The following is a 23,206-nucleotide window of genomic DNA, read 5'->3' on the forward strand; positions in this document are numbered from 1 at the left end:
ATTCTCAATGCAGAGCAAACAACACACCAGCATCACAGGATGGAATACAAGAATACAAGGCAGTATTTTACTGCTCACAGCTCTTTTTCAAATGTTTGAAAACATCAAACCTTCAGTTAGTCTTTTGTGTAAGGTGTCAAATTCCCAGAAAGATTCCCATATTTCCACAGTTTACTCTAAACTGATACTAGGCAAAAGTACTCCTACAAAAGCAGTCAAAAAAACTGCACTGCTTTCAAAGGAGAAAAAAAAACAAAACAGGTTTGGGGAAGTGAAGAATTCTACAACAAGGAGCCACATGACCTTGGACTCTCAGCAGTGGCCAGGGGCTACTCTAGCACAGCCCCTCTCCCACCAGATGCCAAAGACATCTGCCGCAGGTCCCAGCATTCTGGAAAAGCCCTGCCTGCTCTCAGCTGGAGCCCGCAAAGCACTCGGCAAGGTGGCTGCCTGGAGCTGGCTGCTGCTGGCAGAGCAAGAAAAGCAGCTTCGTCCCAAATATCCTTTTTGCAGGCAGCTCTTGCACGCAAAGCAAAGAGAAGACTGAATATCAGAAGAGTTGTGTCCTGGCAACCTATAGGAAGACAATTCCATTTCCCAGAGCTCTACAGTCCTTCCTCTGTCACAGGGCCAGGCACATCCCTTGAATTCTGTGGGAATGCCTACATTTTTCCTAAGAGGAAAGCAAGGCAGGACAAATCATCACAGGCTAAACACAACTCTGGGACTGAGACAGCAATATCCCTCTTAGATCTCTTTCAGTCCATGTGCTTTTGAAAATCATTATCCTAGCTTTCAAATACCAAAACTAAATTTAGTATCATTTACAATGAATAAATAATATGACTAACTAAATATTTGCATCTAAGATTGAAAGTCTGAAATATTCTAGCATGACATGACACAAATGCCAATGAAAATAAATGAAAAAAGTAACACCTTGTGAATTACCTAGATGAGATATCACAAAGACTGAAGAACTCTCAGGGTGCAATCCATATCTAAAGAAAAGTATTTCATGTTCTGATGTTTTTATTACATGCAAGTGTGTCCTGGTTTGGTAGTTTAAACTATTGAAAATATATAAAACCTAAAAAACCCCAAATCAGGTAGGAGGTTTCTTAGAAAATTAATCCCAGAACCTCCCAAGAAAATGAAAATATAAAGCCACCCACGAAGGAAAGGCTCCAAAATATTACCAGCACACACCAGTAATTTTAAAAATTTATATTTAAGAGTTTAAAGGAACTACTTAAAGTTCAGTATTCACCCAAGTCTTTGCAAGATCTGAATAAAAAGTCAGAGAATTTATTCCAAGTCTGTCTCAAGGACCTAGAGGGCATTCTGGAGACAGTAACATAATTTAAAGGCTAAACTCATAGAATCAGCATGAAATCTTCAGAAGACATATTTATATGTTTAAAAGACTTTTTCCATCCTTTGAAGAGTTATAAAAATATCAGATGAGCCATATTCCCATGTAGAGCTGTTTGGAGAAAAGAAAATAATGTGACAGAACTCAAAAGAATCGATCAGCCACAGCGCTGGATATTGCACATCATTTATTGATGTTTCAAAAGTGCTGCTATTAGGCTGCAATTATATTTTGCTTTTTCTTCATTACAAAATTTTAAAAATGTGAAGGGTACTTCACTTCTTCTCTACTCATCCATTTGTCTAGACAAGTAAGGAGACTCCCAGTCCTTTTTCTCATACATTACTAGAGAACTCCTTGTAGACCACAGAAAGCCTACACTGAGATCTCAAACATTTTAAACTGAAAAAGATAGCAATGAGCAGTGTTGAACAAAACTAGCATTTCTGCCATGTTAACTGGTCACTAGAATCAAATATTCTCTCTACAAAGAAGCTGGTGATTGGAATCAAGTATTCATGATTAAAGGAGCTTAAAAATATAACAGCAAAATCCTTCTAATATTTCCTAGTATTTTAAGGATGCACATCTCTGGCATTTATAAAGGAGATCAAGGGAGTCTCAGCATGCAACCATTTAATCACAAAATCATTTTGTGAGATGTCCCAAAAAAAGGAACATGAAGGCTTTTTGTATAGAATGGTTCTTGGAAATGTACCCAATGGAAGTAAAATTAGTAATAATGACAGTCTTACCTGGTCCCAGGGACAGATGATTCCTCCAAAACACATAAAGAGATATCCCATGGCAACAAGACATACCCAGACCACCAGAGAAAATATACGAAGCAGCTTCTTAAAGACAGGTTCTACGCAGACAAGGATAAATATAGCAAAAAAAATTGCTAGGGCTGTTGGAACAGTTATTAAAAACGCCACGTGGTCTTCAACTTCCTGAAAACAGAGGAAAATGAAAAGGAAGTTAAAACCAAATGTACTTAAAGGTCAGATATCAATAACATGCTCTAAACTTATTGTACGTGAAGACAGCAGAAAGACATGACTGGATATCTAAAGTGAGTTAAATTAAAATAGGATTTCTTTCATGGTAAGAAGCTGTTGTGTGGAGCATCAGCCTTGTAACTACTACTGTAACTACTAACCACAATAGCACTTCTTTTACTACTCTGAGTTGCAGCAGGCTGTGAGAAGTGTGGGCAGCATGAGGGGGGCTGAGTTGGAAAGCTGGTTCCAAGCTCAGTCTGCAGGGGACTCACAGCCCGTGGTCAACCATCCAAGAGTTCCACCACTGGCACACACAGGACAGAGAGGGGCAAAATGCAGAACAGAAGCTTGCAAGAACGTGAACTTACAGGAGAAAGAAACTTCTCCTGAAGCCTGGCATGCTCCTGCAGAACCTCTTCTCTGCTCTGCAGATTGAAAAGGCCCATCCCATCAGGAGAAGTGCTGGAGCTGAGCCAGGCAGCCCCATCTGCTCTGTAAAAGCCAACGCAACCAAAAGAACGTGACAGCAGCAGGGACCCTCTTGTGAGAGGCACAGAGCTCTGCCTCTGACACGCTCCTGAGAGCTGTGCTGCTTACTGGGGGCTCATAGCAGGGATGTCACCAAGAGACTCGCAAGCCTCACAGAGCCCACTACTGCCCGCTGCTGTAGTTTCACAAGGACACCAGTGACACAGCCAGAAACAGTCTGAGCAATACCAAGATGGATTGCAGAGGGTGATGGTAAGGCACTCTGGAATGCAAGTTGTTTTTTCACCAATCCTCACAAAATTAAAGTTCCCAGGGGAACAGAACCTCAATTCATTCCACTCCAAGTTTGATGCCAATATCAGAAAGATGCTCTGAGTCTGAAAGGGGATTGCAAGTCAGCAGGAAAAGGAATTCCAGCCACTCTAGCCAGTATGTTGGCTTTGGGGGCATGGGCAGTAAACAAGAGATGTGCACCTAGGACCTTGTCACACAGATGTGGTGGGATGGCTCCCATGACAGGAGTGTTGGAATGGAAGGATACTGGCTCTTCAGGAAGGAGAGGAGAGGGGAAACAAGGAGGGCGTGTTTTCCTCTATGTCAATGACCAGCAAGAACGCACGGAGCATCCCCTGCCGGGTGATGGATGAGGAGCTGAGGGCTTATAGGTTGGGTTAAAAGGAGAGCAGAGATAGCCAACATTACAGTGGGGGTCTGCTACAGGTCCTCCAACCAGGAATATTGAGAAGATGAGGCCCTCTCTAGAGAGACAGGAACAGCCTCATGTTCACAAGTCCTGGTCCTCACAAGGAACTTCAGCCACCCCTACTCTTGTTGCAGGGGCAACAAAGCAGGGCATGAGCAATCCAGGCGGTTCCTGGAATGCACTGATGATAATTCCCTTCTCCAAGTGATACAGGACAGGTTGGGTGGGGTTTTGAGCAGCCTTTTTTAGTGGAAGGCGTGACGGCCCATGGCAGGAGGTTTGGCACTAGGTGATCTTTAAGGTCCCTTCTAACCCAAAGCACTCTATGATTTAATATTATTTGAAGCAAGTTGAGAAAACTGTAAATCACCCTGAACAATGCAGCTGTCAAAACGCCTCAAAAATCAACTACATCCATCGCTCTATAAAAGCCTTTTTGACAGTGATAGTTGAAAGGTACTACATGTTTTGATTCTGCTTAAAGTATTTATCTAGAAGTACAGACTCTAGATTACATATATACATTTTCTCCTAGCAACTGCTTACTTTGAAATGTAGAAACAACACCCAGAGCAAGGACTAGAATATAATGTGAAGTAAGATTCAGAATATTTAATATTTAAATTTATATACAGAGCTTACTTGGAAGCTACCACACTAACATCTTTAAATTATCAATGATGGGTGCATTAAAAAAAATAAATATTTGATTTTCTATTGCTGTACATGCTCAAAAGCACGCCTGGTTGAAATATAACAGCACTATATCAAAGTACAGTCACAGGATCTTTAGTCATTCCCCAGCTGTTATGAATTCTAACAGCCTCATTTGCAGCAACAAGGATTCCCCAAAAGCAGCCTCCAAATGCTACTGCTGCAACAGTAACCACAGACTTCATGCAGGAAAGCCTCAGATTCATTTTTCATGGTGAAATCTTCAAAAGAATCTGAAAGTACTCATTTGATGATTTGTAAGACATCTAAGCACAAAGTAACATTTCTTTTTCTCTTGCTTGTAGTTGCTTCCTGAGTGCCCTGTTAAATCTTGTTTATCAATGGGTTTTCTATTTAAATGCATAACATAATTTTACTTTAAAGAATCTTAATATGACTTTTTTCCTTTCTTATGTATATAGGATTTGCTTCAATTAAATAAAAACTAAAAATTTACAAATAAATTTCTAAATTTACGAACATTTACAAATACCATCAGCAGGTGGGGTTTTGTTTTGTTTTTTTTGCTTTGAGTTTTTTACCCTGATCTAGTAAATTTTACAGCTTGATATCTAGAGACACTTACTGTAAAAATCTGGCCCCCTTCACTGTTTCCATTTCTTCATTTTTCCTTGCAGCCCTGCCTGCGTGTGCACCGCAGACTGCGACACCCAGCTGCTCCCAGCTCCAGCTCAGGAGCACCCTGGCAGGCTGAAACCAAGCGAAATGCCACAATATACCCTGCCCTGCCTATCAAAAGTCAGCTCATCTTTCAACTCTTCTTATTTTTTATTCCCTCTTAAATTTATCAAGTCATACATCAAAGCAATTTTTATTGTAACACTGACAATCACGGTATAAGCAAAAGATGTGTCAGGAAATTTTAAGTGGTGATGCTAACCCTGAAATGCAAACACTAAGCTTCCAAATATCAAATACACACACAAAGGCTTTCAAGCTCTTCGGTAGTCACACTGAAAACAAAATCATGGCCTTAAATTTAGGCAAACAGGTAAGTACCTGCAAGAGTACAGAGCTGCACAGTAAGTAAAAATATAAAACCTACCTACTAGTAGGAAACGGATTTACATATCTGAATGTTGTGATTTTTGATCAATCCCATCTCCGAGACTTGTTTCAGTTAATTGATTTATTAACTGGCACAACCAATGTCAGCTCAGTTAACACCAAAACCATTTAACTTCAACCAGGTGGGATTGCCAAACTCTTGTTGCAAGAGACAGGTGTCACAGGCAACAGGACAACATCAGCTTCCTTGCACTATCTCTCACGCAGCCCAAGTCACAGCACCAAAGGAAACCACAAACTCCTGGAGTAAGCCAAGACTGTGGAAAACCACATATTTAAATGATGGGAAATTGGCATTTCAGTGATAAGGATCATGCTACAAACATACCAGTAAGAAAATCCAGATGCACACCAACTGCATGGCTCTCCACATCAGTAAAAAAGTAATAAAACTACTGTACTTTCTGGGAGGATTTGGCTTCATAACCGATCAACAATATTTAGATGTCTGTTTAGAGCACATGTATGCTCATGTAGCTACACATATTTATATGTATTCTATAATTAGATCAATCCATCAAAATGCTTGTTCCAAATTAACAGCTACTCAATTTCCTTTTTTTATGCATACACTGATCTTAACATTTAGTTGAACTATTTTGATCACTAAATCTAAAATTTTATTTCTCCTTTCACTCCTTCTGTGGTTGCCTACTACACAAATTTACATTTTGATTTAAATGTATGCAAACAAAAAAAAAAAAAAAAAAAAAAAAAAAAAAAAAAATAGACCACACAGTATCAGCTCGTGAGCACAGGTGACCTCCCTAAGCTGACACAGGAAAACATCCTTCTGCCATTGTCACACCATGCCCTGTACAATTTCTGAAGTAAAATTGAAATTTAAAGACAGAATAGCGTACACGTTAGGCAATTTATAAAATATATAAGAAAATAAAACTTTATTATAATTTGTATTCTTTACAGAAAGCCTCAATGTGTACAGGGGGATTTTCACACTCCTGCCTTTAAAATACAAGCTAATGGCAGCTCAAGAAAAGCAGGCCTTGTAAGGCAGAGGTTTATACTGGAAACTACTTTGAACAATATTTTCCTATTACTTCAGAGGAACTAAATTTCTATAGAATTGTAACTTTAGGAGCAGGACATTTAGAACTTGCAGCCTTTCGATCAATATTTTCAATTATCATTGTGTTTAGCAAGTTGGGTGTGTCAAAATCCTAAAGGTTAGCTGTTCTGTTACCTTAACCATTTCCCAAAGAGGTGGGGGGAGAAGAAAAAAAAACCAAACCCAAACACTTTGCTTTTTTTTCCCTGCTAGTCTCAGAAATTAAAATACACCAGAGGTAATGGAATTAAAATATCAGCATGACACTTGTGAACATAATGGCTAAGCCTGCAATAGATGGATCTTACCTGACAGTTCTGTCTCCCTGAGTGTTTTCTCTCTTGCTGTCTTTTAATTACTGAAGAAATTAAAAAGTCTACTATTAGAAACTTTTCAACTCCCACAAATTCTTCCAAAGTGTGATAATCTTGTTATCACTGGTAAAATCCAAAGTCACTTTCAATCATCTTTCCAAAACCCACAGCCTTCTCTCAATCTACATCCTGATCTTTCCCAGATAATGTCATGCCCTCAGTTTAATTTCAAACAGCAAAGCTGCTGTAGAGCACTTCACTGTTATATATAAAACATAGTCAGATGAAATAATCCACAAAAATGAACAGCTAAGCAGTCAAAATGCCAGTTTTAGCATAAAATCTTTTCACATGGTCCCTCATGCTTTTGACACTTTTTCTTTATTCTTTTTGTTTAATGGAATTCACCAGTAGTCTATATAGAGAGGACTCCTGCTGAGATCTGAAATTTCACAAGCTTTAAATTAACTCAAACCATTTACTATATTAAACTCCTACTAAAAATCCCTTTTTGCTGAGATCAATGAAACACACTCGAAATGTAATTATAAAACCAAGTGATTAATGTCCTTCAGACATTGATTTACTTTTTTGTATCATACATCTATTCAATTTTCAGTATCTTCAATTTCATGCAGCTATTTTCAAAAATGTTGAGTGTTAGAAGAAATGTTACAGGGCTCAAGGATTACCAGTTTGCTGACCTCTCAATCAAAGATCTTCCTTTAATAGGACTGACTGAAAGAGTCTGTTGAGTTGTCTCTGCAGCAAAAACTGCCCATTTTTCCTGTAAAACCTTTTCCAGGACTTGAGACAATGATTTTCAGAAGACAATCTCCCTTCTCTCTGTAAAACTGGACAGCATTTAAATGGTCTAATATCGCAAAAAAATATTTCTCTACAAAATCTGCAAAATTCTTCTGGCTACTTGTGACCCTTCTTCTATGGTTTTATATTTTAGTGAATTTGCTCATGACTGACTGCACTGTGTGCCATCTGCTAGACAGCTGGAAAAATCTCCATTTTATTAAGAGGTGCTGTGCCCTGCTCCTGGCCAAGTAGCTGTACAGTTTCATCTAGGATTTCATCATTAAGGGCAACAACTGAAAAGTTTTTGCCAGCAGTCCAAGGTTTCTTTTCCATCAATTCCATTAGTATTAGTCCATCTCCACTTCAGAAACTGTGCAGTGTCTTTAAGGCCAGATGCTATTTCCAAGACCACACGATGTTTTCTGGATCCGCAACTCAGAAAGACTCCTCTGCCTTTTGTGTCCAGCATTTATCCTTCATAACATAAAACTTTGCTAGTTATTCTTGCTTAGCTGCCTGGTTAGAAGGCTTCTTACGTAGGGGTTTTTTTTCATCTTCCATTGAGTTTTGTGCAGGGTATTCAAGGACATTAGCAGAAAATTAACTGACTTGTATCTTTTAACTGTCTTGAAGTTTGTGTCAATGAAGCTTTTCATTTTCACTAAGGCCCTATGCAACTGCATGCCTGAATTTTTTTTCTCTTTGATTCAACATTCCCTGTCTGGCTTAGCAGATCAATGATAACACCATCAAGCCCAAATCCAGTCGTTTCATGATGTCTGCTGTCTTGAGAAATTCAGTTCTGTCTATTAATGAGTCTGATGTGCAGTCTACACTTGCTGCTAGTGCACAGAGATCTCTGACTCCACACTAGATAAATGTGTAGAGCCATTTGCACATCACATGGCTCATGTGGCATTACACCTGCCCAGCTGCTGTGTGACGTTGTTACGTAACCATGAGAAGCAGATCTGCATACATGGCCCCATTCTACACCATTCTGTATTCACTAGTACACAGGAACACAATTGGAGCAGAAAGATTTCATCCAAATCTTCAGATGACATTCTGGCCACCTGAAGCATTTCCCCAGGCTGGAAAGCCATGAACCATGTGTGCTGTAAATGTGTTCCCCATAAGAGAAGTGTGCAGTTTTGCAACAGTGCAGACCTTCTGCTGCAATCCAACAAGAACTGTTCTCTGGCATTTCAGGCAATGTCCTTGTGAGCACACAGGACTAAGAGTGACTACATACAGTGGCCAACCCTGCACGTCTTGTGAACACCCATCTGACCACACACATGCCTGACTACCAAGCCAAGCACTTTTGGCCAGGGTTTATTTTTTTAGTAAGTCCAGTCACATATAGATATTATTTATATTCTCAATCAGTCAGTAGAAAACAATGGCATCCCGATTTTTCCAAGTTTGCCTGATAGCTGTAAGTGAACCTCGCCTGCTTCAGCATTGTAGCAATGATTATCAGGAACACAAAGTCATACCACAGATCAGACTTCTCTGTTTAATGCAAAAAATATCAGACCCCACAGAGGCTTGGGAAAGGCTCTTTGGAGGTGCTGTGGATGCTGTGCAAATAACAGTAACATAAGAAGTTGGAAGAAAACTTCTGGAGATAAAATATTTGTTGCTAGAGAAGAAAGCAGAAAACAGCTGCAGCACTCCCAGAAATTATCCCTCCCAAAAACAAATAAACAAACAAACCCCCCAAAAACCAAAAAACAAACAAACAAACAAACCCAACTCGTTGGCAAGCAAAAGTTCAAAAAGCAGCTAAGAAAATGTGCTCAAAAGGGAAATCAATGACACCAGAATATTTGGGAAATAGGGATTTTGTCAGTAGAAGGCAACTGAGCTTAAGGAAGAAAACAAAGAAAACATAAGAATGAGTTTGCTGGCACTTCCAACATCATAGGAAAACATTCAAATGGAATGTTACAGATTGATTGTTACAGAGTACATGCTTTAAGAGAAGCAGAAATGTCAAGGAGACCAGTGAGTCTCGACTAAATGAAAGGGCAGAAGTTGATTAAACTCAGCTAAGAAGGTTTCAGGAAAGGAAAGGCAGAACAGACTCTCTTTTTGAAATCTGGCAGAGAAACATGACACCATATGAAAGGATACACTCTTCTCTACAAGGCTAGGAAGCTAGATGGAAGAACAAAAATTCCTGTTGTTGAAGCATTATTTACACAATAGTCTTACTGAAAAGTTGGTGTAAAAAATCATCAACGGAATAATGAAAAAGTAGAAAAAGACTGAAAGCCATACTGTTCACCAGGGACTGAAGAAAGGCCTGTATTAACAGTCTAAGAGAATTAACAAATAGTATAAAGTGGCTATGAGCCAAAAAAAAAAGAGACTGAACAGCAAAGCCTCATAAAATAAATTACTTAGAGGACTGGTTATCATGCAGATATAAGGAAGGCTGTCAAAGAAGAAAACTCAGCAGATCAAGGGATACTTTAGTGACTCCCAGACGGACTTGCTAAGCATCACAGCAGCAGATGGAAGCTGAGACCACAGTCTGTGTCTCACGCACTGCTGAAAACCAAAATAAACAAGTACACAGACAAAAAAAACCAACCCACACAAAGAAAGAGAAAACAATCTTGAGATCAGTCTGATCTCAAGAAATGGAAAGAACCTGGTCCACAAAATATTGCTAGTGAGGGGCTTCTTTATAACAATGACAAATCTTGTTAAGAAAACAAATGAAAAACAAAACCCAAACACTAAAATTGAAAGGGGGAGCTATAAGCTTACAAATTAAAATCTTTGTGGGTAGCCTGAAGACACTATAAAACTCAGAGACACAGGGCAAAAGCTAATCAATTCCCCTAAACAACTTGAGAAAGACCAAAATACACCAGAATGTCTCAACATCCAAGTAAGGAAGCTTCTAAAATTTATCTTCTGTAGAGGAAAAAAAAAACCACAAAAAACAACACAACAACATTAAAGGGGAAATTTTAAAAGGATTTAATATAAAGGCTTAATTAATATAAAGACTCGATAATGCAGGCCAAGAAAAGAAGTTGCTTGAGAAATTTTTTCTAAGAGTATACAAATAAATAGTAAATCCCTTTTGAAACATAATCAGGAGTCATGGCAGCCTGCTAAAGAACTACCAAACAGATTATGCAGGTATTAGAAAGAAAAACTAAAGAAGAACAGACTGTAGCAGAAAGCATTTGGGTTGTTTGTTTCTGGTTTTGTTGTTTGTTTTTTTTTTTTAATCTGTGCTCATTGTGGGATAATTCTCATTCCAAAATAATCTATGCAGGAGGAATAAATCAGAAAGTCTGTCTCAAATTGAAGCATTAGTGTAAGGCATTACAGACAAAAGCAGAAACCTGAAATGCAAAGAAAAGTCTCCACAAGCAGTCAGGATTCATCAGAAAGGGCCAATAAGACTCAAAGAAGAAAGAGCTAAAACTGTAGCAGCATGTAACCTGCATCCCAAGTTCCACAGTACCCAAAGACAGGCATGTGATGTAATGCCAGTTTCTCCTGGGAAAGGGAAGTACCAGCACATCTGGCATCTACCAGGAAAAATTGTAACAAACAAAGATACCAAAGTCCTCAGGAATCCTAGGGTATTTGTTCAAATATCTATAAACAGTTTGGAAAAGGGCTGAACAGCAGTCTGGCAAAGATGAGGGTCAGCTATGAAGAAACACAAAAGGATCTCATAAGAGTCACTACAGAGCAAGAAAACGGCAGATGAATTTCAGCAGAGATGTGTGTGCAGAGATGCCCCTCAGACAAAACAATCCTAACTTTATACACACGACAACAAGCTCTTGGCTGGCTACTAATACTTAGAGATATTCGCAGTCAAAAAACAACCTGAAATGCAGAATATAGGAAAACAGAATAAAGAAGAGAGAACATCACAATGTCACCTCAATGCATGACGAGCACCATAATTCTGGTTCAACCATCATTCCCAAATGAATGCAAAGGAAGAAAAGATAGTCTTCAAGAATAGTCAAAGATTCAACACAGTGGCTAGATTTTGAAGAAGTAATACTTGCTTTTAAGGTTTCTCTTCTCTGCATGCAGTGAGCACAACTGTCCTTTAATCCAGCCCTTTTGATGTTTAAAGGTAGTGTCCATCTCAGGCCAACAGGAACAACCTCCACTGCAGCTGTCTGCTTGCAAAGATGTAGCCAGAACCCCATGAGCTCCTGACAATTCCTACTGTATCATATGCCATGGAATAGAGAACAGACACCTGTCCCTGCCATAAACATAATTAGTTATAACATAACCAGGATGTGTGCGCCTCTATATTTTATATTTAAAATATGCCCCGTGCAAACACCATGCACTCAGCATGAACAGTGAGTGGTTTTTTTACACATCCTCATTTGCCATATCAGCAGTTTTCTCTCCCTTGGTTTATTTTCCATCGATTTGTGTCCTCTCCTCTGGTTAACCACATGTCAGATAAAATCTGCCAGTGCATACAACTATGTATTTAATAAGCTGGGGTTCAGAGGGCCCAGGAACAGGGTCTGGGAATATGAACAGGACTGCCATGCCTTTCAGTCATCCAGCAGCATCTCAACCTTCTCTTAGGCTGGCAATTATCAAAAGCTTTACTTTGAAACATGTAAGAGCATAGGAAAACCAGAATGGTCAGACCCAATTACTAGTGGCTACAAGACTCAGCTTGGTGCACTTCCAAAATTGTCCTACTCAATGGGAGTAGCTGGCAGCCACAGAAGACACACCATGTCCCAGAGAGCAAGGGCAGTTAATTACATCCTGCTCCCTAAAGGGTACCCTTCAGAAGGGGAGGATACAGCAAGCAGAAAAGTGAGTAAAATCTGTACTTTGATGAAACTAATTATTGCAGGCTCCAGAGGTAATTAGAAATTACATCATTTATTAATTTTTAATGTAAATATAGTGATCAAAGTATCTTTCTTGCATACTTTATTCAACATGCATTGGTTCTGACTTCCTCTCAAAAAAAGGGTTAATAAGTCAGTTTAGTTTGCTTTTCAGATATTCTCAAAATCCTCCCTTATATATAAAAACACTTTTAAAGAAACTCTCCAATAAATGCAACTACTATTTATACAAATCACAATATATGGAAGATAAATTGAGTAAAACACATAAGGAAGAACATATATTTTTTAGTTAAATGTATTCAAAACATGTCATTGAAAAAGCTCCATCAGCTAAACATTATGGATAATACAATACTTCGCAAGACTCAAAGACGTACTTTTTCAGTTTAACTGTAGTGTAACATGTATTAAAAGTGAAATTATGGCCTTTCTTGTACCCATATAGATTCATGGAAGTCTGAAATACTCATTTAGATTTGTAGAAGTCAGAAGTACTCATCTGACTCTTTGAGCTATTTAATACTGACAGTTACATATTTTGGCTGTCACTTTTAAATGGAAGCTAAAAGGTGGCTTTCCCTCACCATTTTCCTCCTGACATAATAACTTGAGAATCTGGCTGTAATCAAGAAAAAGTGTCAAGATGTAACTCACTTAAAAGTAAGAATGACAAAATTTGAACCAGGGAGCACATGAGCTTCAGCACATAAGGAAACTGCTCATTTTAAGGGTCTGTTTAATGAATAAAAAAGGTACACTTAGGCTCCTCTCTCTAATGGGTCTTTTAAAAATCCATTTTGCAAGAATATTCCAAAGATTTAACGAAAAGGCATAACAGGGTAGCATGAAAAACAGCTTTAATATTGAAAGGCACTACTGTCATTTTGTAATTACTTTTGAAGTGTTTCCTAAGGTTGTGCAATTACACCCTAAACACCGTTATTACTATCGCAACAATGTTCTTAAAGTTTATTCCCCTAAGGATGCTTTCTACACTCTCATACGTCTCTCAGTTCAACTGACTTCAAACCTAAGATATTTCATTTCTGACTCCAAGATCAGGACCACATTCTGCAATGGCTATTATTTCTATTATGATAAATTTTCAAATAAAAGTTACAAACATGTTAACTTACATTTAAAATATAACTGCCAAATAACATCTCAGGAGTAAAACTTCAGACTAAATCATAAGAAATAGAGCAACACTGATTCTGCAAATACAGCCATTTTTGTGTTAGTTCAGGGTTTTTTCATAAGTACTGTTACCCTATTTCATTAAAGCACAGGTAAGAAAATAATAAAAATCAAAGAAAGCAAAACCAATCCAGTAAATTGTTTTATTGTTAAACAGATGTCCCATTACTTGAAGCAACTGTATAAAATCCCACCACCTATTAGTCAGGTTTAAAAATTCCCAGAGCTCACTGGTGCAGAAAACAAGCCTCAGTGAGAGTCTATGGCCATTTTCTGGCATGAGCTATCAGGGTAGGGATCCCCAGTGGGGTTTACAGAACAAGCTACTGGTCTGGACAAGCTCCCCATCCATGTTCTCCTAGGTCTTGACCAGACTAGACAGTTCTCAGACCACTGTGCTGCTACAAGGAACCATCACAGTACCTGCAGCAGGGAAGGAGAATCCACCCACCTGCCAAGGTATGTGAAGCAACTCAAGTGCTTTATCAGGAGTAGCTGAAGGAACTAGGGTTGTCTAGCCTGGAGAAGAAGTTGTTCAGTTGGGGCCTTAATACTTTCTACAATTACCTGAAAGGCAGAGCAAGGTGAGTCTTGGTCGCTTTCACCCAATAACAAAAAATAGGAAAAGATAAAATGGCCTCAAATTGCACCAGGGGAGGTTTAGATTGCATATTAGGAAAAATCTCTTCATCAAAAGGGTGAACAGACTACCCAGGGAAGTGCTGAAGTCACCACTCCTGGAGGTATTTAAAACACATGCAGATGTGTCACTTAGGGACATGGCTTAATGGTGGACCTGGCAGTGCTGGATTAATGATTGCATTTGATGACTTGAAGGATCCTTTCCAATCTAAGCAATTCTATAGGAACAGGAGCACTACCAAGCAGGTGCTGAGCCAAGTTCAAAGAGCATCTGTTTTCCTAACACTTCTCTCAGAGGAAGTTATGTGCCCAAGTCCTCAGCCTGAAATCAGTGCCACTGGAAAAGGAGCTGGGGGGAAACTAGTCTTCCTAGGATCTTCCTGCCAGACTGACCAAAGTACCAAAAAATTGGAGAAAGGGACATAGAAATTTTACCTGGAATCAAAGGATAGCAATCCCATTTATCCAGTCGTGAGCAGATCCCTTGTGCCAGCCATAGCATTTAAGGTCTTTAAAAGGTCCCACAGAACACAATTCAGCTGTGGGAGGCAGGTGGGAAAAAGTAAGTTCTAACTACTTTTGCAAACGTTACTGAGCACTAGAAGCTATTTGGGAAACAGAGAGGTGGGCTAGAGCACCTCTCATCCCCGCTGGTCTCTGGTGTATGCAACCAGAAGCCATTGCTCCTGCACTATGGAGCACACCTTCCAGGTAAGAAAACCTTTAAAACTCCAACTATGGATGGTGAAAGAAGAAAATGTTCAGACTAACACGTCATCATTTGTGGTCACTGCCTCTCCCAGAAACAAGCCTGGAACAGGGTCACACCAGAAACAGCAAGGGGCTCTTATATTATATAAGCACCACTAAAAACAAGAGTTCTGTTTAGAGAAGAGATAAAGAAAATGTTTCTGTACAGGCTGGTAAAACAGACAACTGGGAGAGTAAGTGTAGACACAGCCACACACTCCCCTGTACAGATCATGCAATAGTCCCTTCAATTTTCAGCATCACCTGAATCAGGGTCAGTGTCTGAATGTTGTTTATTCAAGATATAAAAAGAAAAGATATGGAAAAGAAAATGTATTGAGCTGTTTTGAGTTTTAGGTTTTTTCATCAGGTTTGATGCTCAAAGAAAAAAAAAGTCAGGGAAAAAGGGGCAGAACTGTGCCCGTTCACTTATTTTTGGATCCAGATCCCCCAAAACAGAAGTCTAATCTGTTGGTATTTTCTCATCATCACATATCAATGTGGCTTGAGCTGATTCAATTATTTTTGAAATATGCAGAAGCTACTATGGCAGCACATAATTATTTGGGGTCACAGCTCTGCTGTGACTGGGGAGGTAGGCACAGAATCAAACACTACAGTTGTTGTGCATTTTGTTCCCCAGTACACCCAGCTGCTCAAGAGATTTGCAGAACACATCTATCTGTGTGAAGTGTCCATGAGTTTGGAGTCATGCATGGAGCAGCCTGGAAGGCTCCAGTGACCACTATTGGTTTTTTTGATCACAGTGTAAATGCAGGGACCGTGATCTCTGGCTAAGGTCCTCAATCTAGAAGAGCCCTTGAAGGCTCAAAGAAATATATTCACCATTTTGTAGGAGCCAACAAATGGTTGGATATATCTGTCCACAACAAGGAACTTGAAACCAATCTATAAAAATTTAAGGAAAATAGGCAGGCAGGTATTCACAAGTCCATGGCAGATCCACTATGAAGCTGCCAGTACAGGATTTATGAATCCACATACCTGGCTTGAGGCTGATAAAGACAGCAGACAATCAGAGCCAAATCCATCATCTGTCTTATTCCCATTGCACATCAGTAAACAACAGCTCTAGTCAGAATGTTATTTATCATGTCTGTCAGCTGCAGCTATGATTACCAGTTGTGGATCCACCATTTTGAGTCACAATTTCTGGCATTAAATAAGTTTTCCATTGCCAAGGTATTCATAAAACTTCAATTTATTAAGATTACAATTAAAGGCTAAGCATTTTTCCAATATTGCCATATTCATAGTTTTATCCAATTCTTATTCAGAATTTAAGTTTTTCAACACAAAAGATGAAACAGAGGCTCGCAAAGTGAGGTTGCCACCAGCACCTCATTAACTTGATGGCTCTGTTTCCAGACTTGTTAGGGGCTGGCAAATGAGACAAGCTCTTAGCAGCAATAAAAGTAACCACAGATGTACTGTGAGTGTCATTAGTGAATGAAAGAAGTAGCAGCCCAGACTGACGAAGTACTGAGGACTGAAACCAGACAGAAAGCCAGGCAATTCCTGCTTCAGACAGGGAGATACAGCAACCTTTCCTGCCTGACTAAAAAAGATAATACTGCCTTTAAAAAGTCCATCTCAGAGAACATCAGAAGGAACGTCTGGCAGGGATAGCAAAATCCTAAGATTGTATCAAGTAACCAGCAACTATAGCTAGAAGAATATCCTGCTGTATGATGTCTAGAGACAAGGAAAAAAGAATTAGAAACATGGGGTTTCCTTATGGAACATTTTAATAGGGGATTTGAAAGCAGAACTGTACAGTCAATTATAACTGGAACTGTGGAAAGAAAAGGCATTGTAAATACACCCATGTTTATTATGAATTCCTTCTCATATTGGTAGTAGCAGTAGTATGGTAGAAAGAGTTTAAGAAGAGGTAGGATACCACCTGAGCACAACAACCATAGCATCAAGCATGCAAAAAAAACTCTGCTTGTCCTTCAATTAGTGAGGATTTTCTTACTTCATCACTTTTGCTGTAATTTAGCTTTCTTCTTGGGGGAATGAATATATTGGAGTTTGAAAACACTGTTAACAGATGCTTTGGCTTACTTTCAGTCTGCAAGGATTCCAAGGAACGCTTTCAGACCTTGGGTATTCTTGGGCTTTGGGAAAACAGTTGGTGCTCTTAAACTAAAAAAAGCTGTAAATTACACAGGGTTGATCTCAAAAGATATCCTAAAATTGAGAGCACAAATTGTCTTACAGAATGCCTGTATTATTCCATGCAATTAGGTTATAACAAAGCATCTCAAGAATACAGATATAAAATCACATCGTCAGTGTGGTGACGTTTTGGTGTGGATGGATGGATTTTTCAGAGGCAAACTAATGAGATGAGAACATTACCAGAGGTGCACATCAGATGCTTTTGTAGAATGATGAAACATGCTAAAACTATTTTTTCCACATGGACCTGGAAGACTTTTCCCCCTCCACTTCAAGATGAGATTCTGATCACGGAAATCTGGAAGGGCTTGGCTGATGTCCAGCTTTTACCAGAAACAGCAAGAATTTATTTCAGGAATAACACCAATTAGAGGGAAGAAATGGCACACCTCAGTTCAAACCCCAAGAGGCTTACAGGACTCTCCTAATCTTCTCCTTGCACAGAAACAGTCCTGCCAACCAGGTTGGCAGCCAGGAAGTTTTCATATACTCCTTCAGAATGAGGCAGCTACTTCTTCTTCCATGCAGGATCAGCTGATTGTAAGTTCAGTCAGTTTGATGCCAGAAAACCAACTCCTGCAGAATGTACATCTGCCATGCTGCAGGTACATCCAACAAGTTAATTGTACTCCCTCTTTAAGAACCATTGACTGCTCCCCTTTTTGCTACAGAAGGTATTTGGGTATGTCAGTAAAATAGATGTGCAGACAACTTTTAGTTTCTTGAATTTATAAATCCATAAAAAGGTTCACAAATCTAAACTGAGCCTACCAGCATGATCCTGAGCTTTTCAGGAACTTTGAAGAAGTGGTTAAGGGGGCAACTAATACCTCTGCTCCACAGAGTCCTTAGGTAGCTGACCCAGAACAATCTCAGAGTGCTTTGGAAGAGGGAAGGCAACACCATGCCACACTGCAGAAGCACTTTTTGCTCAACACGTGCCCTGGTTGGCCTCAAGAAACATGCATTGACACACAAGTACCTACACACCAGCAACCACATCTTAAGAGCTGTACAAGGTCACACACAGTAGTGAGAATTCGGGAGGGAGATAAGGGCCGCAGCTAATACTAACACCACACAGCAGGCTTACAGGTCCTGAGCAAGGGAAACAGGCCAGCCTAAAAGAAAATGTGTATCTGGCAGCAGACTGGTGAACCGTAAGCTTTCAGAAAAGGAACAGAAAGAAGATCACAACAGGTTTAAATTTTCCCCCACTTACAACACAAGTGCTAAAAGATTTTGATATCCCTGAAGTGTAGGTTCTAATTTAAGCCTTTACCTATGGACTAGGGACTCTTCAAGTCTAGAAAAATGCATGGATAAAGGAAAGTTATGGCATTCCAATAAATTGTACAATTTGGCATCACCCCTGTCTTCAGAGTTTTTGTTTAATCATGTAAGAAATTAGTCACAGTTTCAGATATTTCAGGTACTCTCATATTTTACACTATGAATTTAAAAACAGCTCTTTTTTTCAATATACTGAAAATTGTAGTGATAAGAGACATGCTCCTGCCAGAGACAAAACTGTTCTAGATACCACTAAAAATGGCCATAAGCTTTTAGTACTAAAAAGGGAGAGACAGGCGAATAATGAGTTTTTCATACATGCTGCACTGAAAAAACAACACAATAGTCAGAGAGAAAATGAAGCTGACCTCTGGCATTTTTAAGTCCTGAAAGGTTTTCGCAGGTTTGGGAAAATAATTTACTCTCTATCGATTAAAGCAGCAGCTAAACATGGATGACTGATCTCATTTTGCCAGCTTGCAGTTCACACCAGGTAGAGAAATACAGAGGATACTCTGACACAGGAAATTCAAACGTTGATACTATCACTACATTATTTAAAATTACAAGCTGTGAATGGTCATCATTCAAGCTGACTCAAGTTTTATATCTAGTGTTTGAGGAGATAGAGTGCTTAATTCCAAAGGTCAAAATCACAATAGTTCTCTGAAACAAAAGCAAAATCTCCCAAGAAACCTCTCTCAGTAATAATAGCAGTACACTGTCTGAAAGAAAAGTAATCTCATTTCCAGGCACACTTTGTAAGTAATCTTGTTTACTGTAATTTTGCAACAGCTTTCATAAATTTTTCATCTGAAATCAGGAAGGCTATAGCTTGTATTCTGACAGGTTGAAAGAGCTGAGTAAGTAAAATACATCCCCTGTGTGGCTGGCTTTGTTTGGGAACACTTAAGAATACTTTGCCACATGAAAAAACACCAAAAAAAAGGCAACTCAGACACCACAGTGATATATTTTAACAACCAAATAAAACATTAAAATAGAAGGAAAGCATCCTCTCACTTCCACTGGTTTCCAATTTTTTTTAAGACAGCCTAGAACATGAAAATGGTTCACACTTCATGAATATCCATCCTAACTATGTCCAATCCCACATTCCATGTTCTAAGCTGTTCTATGAAGCACAAGCAAGAAATCCAAACTGAGTGTTATAGTGAGTCATTTTGGAGTCTTTTCTCCACAACAGGCTTAAGTAATTTTCAGTGAAATCTTAACTGCTTTGTACAAAATCTAAAGGAAACAACTGTTAAGAAATATTTCCCTTAACTTTAGATGCATAGCACAGAACTGCACAGAATTATCCCACATCACTTCCACTGGGTCTTCTCTACAAAATTAGGTCTTCTGTCAAAACAATCACACATGTACAAGTTGTGAAAGATAAAAGATAAGGATATTAACAGCAGATTTTGTGGCTCAGATACTCCTAACCACATGTCCCTTTTATATCATCAGGCACAAAAAATGACTAAAAAATCCACAGCTCTATAAAATATATATGCTTCATTCAGAAGCAGGAAAAACAGATCTAAACCTTCAGGAATACTTTAATCATAAATGCAACCAAAAACTAGACTAAAATAAAGCGCTTTTAAGTGAAATTCTGGGCAGGGTTCCAAAGGATTTTGTCCAGCATCCTGTGGCTGGAAGTCCATATAGGCAAGCTTTCTCTCTGTCTGAAGTTACTTTCATCTGTCGACTGGAAACTTGGATGAAGCCCACCTCTTTCTCCACTCACCCATCCAGTTGTTAGCTACAGGAAGATAAAGGCTCAGGAAAACAGTTTTATAAGTGCCTTTTTTTTTCCTCTTCCGGTATGTCTGGAATTCCAAATGCAGACTGAACTATTAAATTCACTATTTCTGAAGAAGTAACGCCTGGCAAGATTCAGCTAGCTCACAATTTTGTTGCTATAATTTTCAGCAGTCCTTCCATCTAGGTCCAGTTTTATGCCACCTTCATTACTGTGAATGATTTACCTCAATCGATGAAATTACCAAAATAACCACATGCAACTTGTAAACAAACTGCAGACCATACCACAACTGAAAAGTACAAAATTTGGTAATAAACACTGCCAAGCCTGAATTCTGCCACCTTGACTGTGGGCAAGTACGATGTACATATCCACAGTTAATTCTGCCCGACAGACTTCCAATTGCACCAACAGTCCCTTCTGCCCTGACGGACAAGCACTCATATTAACATACTAGAAAGAGACAAGTGGTCAAACTTGTAATTTGCACAGAGAGCTCCAAAATTTAAACCTTTGGACATTTAACAACTGAATTATGAAGCATCACCATTACTGGCTTCACTTTAACAACTGTTTTCTATTTAGTAGGAATGGTTGAACAAAAAGCTTAAAATACAACCAATACAAACACCAAAAGGAAATAAGCCACCAACGGACTCAAAGCTTAGCTAATCCTGCAGGCAGTTCCTGCAGGTTTTAAGACAAAAGTTTGGTCAAGCTAGAAAGCAGGATAAGCAAACACTAGCTGCAGTGCCTCTAGGAGAATCCACCATTAGATTATACCGACCTGTTCATCCTTGCCTTTAGAGATAACTAGCTCTATTCAATAAACATTCAGCTTTCCAGAAGACCATAAAAGGATTCCTTTATTTTTTTTTTTTTTAAGGGAGGGGAAGAGTCTGAGACCACACAAATGCCCATTTACTTCAGAAGTATACAGTAATGCCAACAGCCTGCCTCTAATCATTAACAGCAGGAAAACTCTGTAAAGGACCAAGAATTTTACTGCCCTCTGCAGCTTTTCCTTTGCAAGGGCAAAACGCCACCCATTTCAGGGGAGATAAACTGATGCCGACTGTCACCTGCTGCTGTGACACATTTTTCTTCCTTAAGCCTGGAAACCCCACACTGAGCACGCAGAAAAGACATCCGACCAGCCAAACTTCACCTTCCTTAAAAACGAAGCCTGCGCTGTCCCAAAAGCTTTCTTGAGAAAATGGGTCAAACGCTAGAAAATTATTTCATAGGGGATGGAGGGGGCTAGCACAAGGAGGGGCACAGCCACTGCTTACTTGCACTAAAAATATTACTTCAGATACAGGTACCGACTGCATTTTTGTGCGGTGACTAAAACCCTGCCACTACAGAGGCCACTACGGCCAAGCCGCCAGTTGGAAGAGAGCGCAGCCAAGGAATTAAGTGAATTAAACTCGATGCGCTTGTTGACTCAGTTTTCGCTCCATCAGCCGCGCGGCCGCTGCTCCAGCGTCGCCTGTAAATATCGGGCAGCAAAGTTCGGGCGGGGGCTCCCCGGCCTCCGCCGCCACCTCGGCGCCTCCCGCCACCAACTTTCCGCCGCAGGAGCTGCAGCACCGGCTATCGGCCGCCCCGTCCCGTCCCGCCCCGTCCGCCTCGGCTGAGAGCGCCGGGTACGGCGATGCCAGCGGGGCGACAGGAGAGGGGATGCCGGGCGGCGGCAGCGGGGATGCCCGGGAACCCGGGGATGGAGCGGGTCCCGGACCGGGAGGGCGTCTCTTACCAGCCCGGAGGCGAAGAAGACGGCGAGCAGAGCTAGGCAGGCGCCCATCACGATGAGGAGCAGGAAGACGATGAGCGGGTGCTGCTGGCTCATGCAGTAGTAGGACTCGTAGAGCCAGTCCCGGGAGCGGGACTGTTCGCCGCTCGCCCCGCAGCCGCCGCCCGCCTGCTCTGCCCGCTCTAGCAGGTAGCGGCGTCTCCTCCTCATCATCATCGCTTCTTGCCACATCGGGCAGAGCCCGCGCAACTCCCTCAGAGCCGCCGCCGCCGCCGCTGCTGCAGGAGGCGGCCAGGGAGTGGAGCGGGGCGCGCTCCCGCGCGGGAGGCGGAGAGGAGGAGCCGCGGCGGCGGCATGGGCATGGGCACGGTGCGCCGGGATGCCGCGGCCGCCGCGCAGCCCGCCCGGGGCTTGGTGCGCCTCCGGAAGGCGCCACCCCGCACGCACATGCCTTGCCCGGCTCCCCCGGAGGCGGGGGCGGCAGGCGCGCTCCTCCTCGCCGGGGAGGGCAGCGGGCGCCCGCCCAGAGTAAGCGCCCCGGGGCGGCGGCTGCGGGAGGTGTCTTCGCGGGCGACCGTGAAAGCAGCCCCTGCCCCGCGCCCCTCCGCAGCAGCGCCGGCAGATGCCCCCGGGGCCGCGCCACCTGCCCCGGCCTCCGCCTGCGTGGGGCCGGGAGCCCTCGCCGCCCGGAGGGGCGCGGTGCCGCCGCAGGTGCCGTTCCCGACGGCGGCCGTGGGGCGGAGAGCGCGGCGTGTGCCGCTCCCGGCCCGCCCCCGGCGGCCCCGGCCCTGCCCGGCTCCCGCGGGTACGCCGCTGCCTTCCCCCGGGTGGGTGGCAGTAGCTCCCGGCGCCGGAGGGACAGACGTTTGGAGATTGCTTTGAATTGCTCTCACGGGCGGAGGGCTCTTGCAGGACTGTGTCACTAGGTACCTTTTCCGGAGGCGGAATCCCCTTTGTAGAAGTCATACGTCGATTTTTGTCAAAACGAGCATTCACGTTAGAAAGAAGCATGACGCATTTTTCCCCAGCTTACCATGTTCCGAAGGATTTGTTTAATTCCTGTCAAAGCAGGGACTGGAAAGATGCTGGACATCTAACACAATAAAGTTACATATCTGTCACGCACGGCA

General features: G+C 41.2%; 1 protein-coding gene across 1 annotated transcript in view; it reads right to left on the reverse strand.

The window, feature by feature from the left end:
* The window catches only part of ADCY2 (adenylate cyclase 2), a 204,841-nt gene extending 182,295 nt beyond the window's left edge, over positions 1–22,546 (reverse strand). The window contains exons 1-2 of the mRNA XM_038130098.1: positions 22,080–22,546; positions 2,131–2,328 (exon numbers count right to left, since the gene is read on the reverse strand). Coding sequence (XP_037986026.1) covers positions 2,131–2,328; positions 22,080–22,307 — 426 coding nt within the window. The 5' untranslated portion in view covers positions 22,308–22,546. The remainder of the gene's footprint in view (positions 1–2,130; positions 2,329–22,079) is intronic.
* Positions 22,547–23,206: the final 660 nt, after the last annotated feature.

Source organism: Motacilla alba, chromosome 2 (genome assembly GCF_015832195.1).
Source record: "Motacilla alba alba isolate MOTALB_02 chromosome 2, Motacilla_alba_V1.0_pri, whole genome shotgun sequence".
Lineage (NCBI taxonomy): Eukaryota > Metazoa > Chordata > Aves > Passeriformes > Motacillidae > Motacilla > Motacilla alba.